Source organism: Camelina sativa, chromosome 2 (assembly GCF_000633955.1).
Source record: "Camelina sativa cultivar DH55 chromosome 2, Cs, whole genome shotgun sequence".
In the NCBI taxonomy this organism is placed as follows: Eukaryota; Viridiplantae; Streptophyta; class Magnoliopsida; order Brassicales; family Brassicaceae; genus Camelina; species Camelina sativa.
The window spans coordinates 14,121,566-14,124,561 of NC_025686.1; the positions used below are offsets into that span (position 1 = coordinate 14,121,566).

Below are 2,996 nucleotides of genomic sequence, written 5' to 3' on the forward strand. Positions count from 1 at the left end.
ATCTAAGACATAATTCTCTGGCAGGTATAGTCGAACAAAGTCTGGAGTGTGCTTTTGGGAGATGCTTCATTAGGTAGATTCAGAAGCCTAGAAACCCGGGAGAAACCGATATCATGTTTCATTAAAGAGTTAGGCTCTGGTTCTTGTTCTTGTTCTGGTTCAAGACCAAGTTGTTGCTGTTCTTTACTTGTTTTTGTTAGTGCCCATTGCATAGCCCATATTGCAAGGGGACGCATATAAGTCAGTGATCTATACTCATCATTCGTGTTCCAAGCTTCAGGCGTCTGAAATGAGTAACTGTTTATACACAGTATCAGTAACTAATAATGGATATGAGTCACATGACTCAGAGTGATAATAATAGAGAGACAGAGAGCAAGCTTACCCGAGTCCGCCTTCAGACCAAGCAGCTTCATAGACGCCACTTGCAGTCTGAAACGCCATATCAACTAGACCTTCTTGGATCATTGTTGCAGAAAGAGCATATGTAACACCGGACCATATCTCTCGTGATTGCATAGACGCTGTATCAACTTTCCCACTGGGATGCATACCATTTACAGCCCCACGTTTCCCATCTTTAATCTTCATCACATTGAAATTGTAAACTTTCTCCAAAGCTGTTCTTGCCTTGTCTTCATCTACAATAGGCAAAAGGCCTGATGCTCTCGCGTACCTGCAATTGTATATGTCATACAACATCAACTCTTACTTCTAACTAAAATGCATAACAGTTACTTCTTAAAGTAAGGGGAGGGAACACACCATTGACCAGCTAGTTGATCAGCTTGGATAGATGAGCTATACGGACTTCCACTATTGTCATAGTCAAAATATGAACCATTCCACAACTGTTTCTCATATACAACTTTTGCTTTCTGAAACTTTGACCAGAAATAGTCCTGAGAGTTCTTGTCACCAACTACGCGTGCCAATGCGGATGCAGCTTGCAGTGCAGCCACCCAAAGTCCACCACAGTATGCACTTACACCAGACGCGGACCATGTATCGTAAGTCTGATCTGGAAACCCTTCGTTCTCAATCATTCCATCGCCATCTTTGTCAAACTGAGCCATATATGCCATTGCAACATAAACTGAGGGCCAGACAGCTGATGCAAACTTCTTGTCGCCTGTAGCAACTACATCTCGGTACACCTGGAGGACGAATTTGGGGTTCAAATCTTTCCACCGATCTGTATTGTGAAGGTTATAGCCATTGACTTCAAACCAAGGGTCATTGATGCCTAAGTCATGAGGAACTGCACCAAGAACCTTCCTCTGAACCCATTGTCCCTCAGTAAGAGTTTTAACTTTAGTGGGATCGTGTAGCATCACCGCAGCAGCAAAGTCTCTCTGGATACTAAGTTCCAGTTTTGGAAACAGCATCACCAGTGCAAAAGATGAATAGAAATGAACATCGTAAGTATTCCACATACGATATTCAACCCCTTCTAGGTAAAGGAAGTGCCCAATGTTCTCTTCTCCTTCTTCGAGTAGTTTAGTGCCAAATGCTGAGTTTGATGCTGTTGATGCATGAAGTTCCTCAAGGGTAGATGACATTTTTTCAAGGACAGAGATGGCTGTATCATTCTGCCGCGGTACATCAGTAGTATCGTTCTTCAGACCGAGTTGGGATTTATCAAGTGAGAACTTCTTTTCTCTGACTCCTGCTAAGCTATGTACTGGGGATGATCCATCTGCAGAACAATATGGACTAACCATGAGAACACCGGGTTATAATGTCATGCTGGAAGTAAACTTTTATCATATGAAAATCGTCCAAACGTACCTGTCCAAACAGTTCCTCCTGAATTAAGGTAATAAAGCTCATTGAACAGAGTGATAGGGTACCTACAAACACCAAACACAGGTTCGAGATTACTTTATGAGCACTGATGTCTTATAGAAGCTGAAAAACAAGCCTTACCATTCAGGCAGCCTTTTGTCTTCAAGTATTGGTCTTTGCCAAGCTTCTATCCAGGACTCCCATTGATTATGTTCTGTTCCATATAAGACTTGTCAGTCTAAGCTTCATTCTGAAGTGAATCAAAAGGAAAATCTATTTTACGATGATTAGGTCTTTACCAAGAATAGCATCATGTGCAATTTGTGCTGCAGCATCACCATGATTTCCATAAAACTTTGTGTAACGCCTGAAAAGAGTCTGTTTTAGAAGGCTGACTTTAACCATCACCATTCAAAATTTTTTGTAGCAAATCTTACCTAGAATAAATTTTACCACTAGGAAACTGCACTTCAGGGCAGTCCCAAGCCAGAGAGAATGTGACAATGCGTGACTCTCCCGGTGGGACTGTTGCAGAGGCTGCTACTGCTGCCCCAATCGATGACCCGTGCTCTGACTGCATCGACACCTCAGAAGCATCAAATTTATCAAAAGAACCATTCTGCAACAAACACAGGAGTATATATCAAATATAACGTTAACGAATAATACAATTATAGGCAAGAAGATAATGTTCGGTTCCTCGTAACATAAGGAAGGATATGTCAAACCTCTTTAATAACTTGCCACATATCTTTTGCTGTGATTCCATTCTGTTTTCCAGATACTATGAAAAATGGGCAGGCTGAGACATTAACATCATCGGTGGACTGAGCTGAAATCGCATATGACAGTGATGGTAATCCGTTTGCTGTTCTGTATCAGAAAAATCCAGCAACAAAGTTGAAACATTCAAAGTCTGGTACTTAACCACCAAAAAGATTAGTTTCTTGTTCTAATTTGGTGCTTTACGCAAAGAATATGGAAGAACTTACTTATGGTGTAAAAGCACACCTTGGACTCCATCATTCATCCTATTATGATCAACATCAAGTTAGTATAAACACACACACACACACACACACAAAGGTGAAAATTTTGCAATGAAGAATAAAGCCACAAAAGAAGATTAAGTCAGAATTAAGAGTAATTATTTATACATTATCTTGGAATTGTAGTGGCCACCTGAGAACTCTGAATCTCCTCCAACA

The 2,996-nt window shown here is 40.9% G+C and overlaps 1 protein-coding gene across 1 annotated transcript in view; it reads right to left on the reverse strand.

Annotated features, from left to right (window-relative positions):
- The window catches only part of LOC104724462 (non-lysosomal glucosylceramidase-like), a 5,125-nt gene continuing 2,131 nt past the window's right edge, over nt 3–2,996 (reverse strand). Inside the window, exons 11-20 of the mRNA XM_010442954.1 lie at nt 2,946–2,996; nt 2,781–2,819; nt 2,517–2,661; nt 2,226–2,407; nt 2,088–2,155; nt 1,930–2,002; nt 1,792–1,853; nt 766–1,699; nt 386–676; nt 3–297 (exon numbers count right to left, since the gene is read on the reverse strand). Coding sequence (XP_010441256.1) covers nt 3–297; nt 386–676; nt 766–1,699; nt 1,792–1,853; nt 1,930–2,002; nt 2,088–2,155; nt 2,226–2,407; nt 2,517–2,661; nt 2,781–2,819; nt 2,946–2,996 — 2,140 coding nt within the window. The remainder of the gene's footprint in view (nt 298–385; nt 677–765; nt 1,700–1,791; nt 1,854–1,929; nt 2,003–2,087; nt 2,156–2,225; nt 2,408–2,516; nt 2,662–2,780; nt 2,820–2,945) is intronic.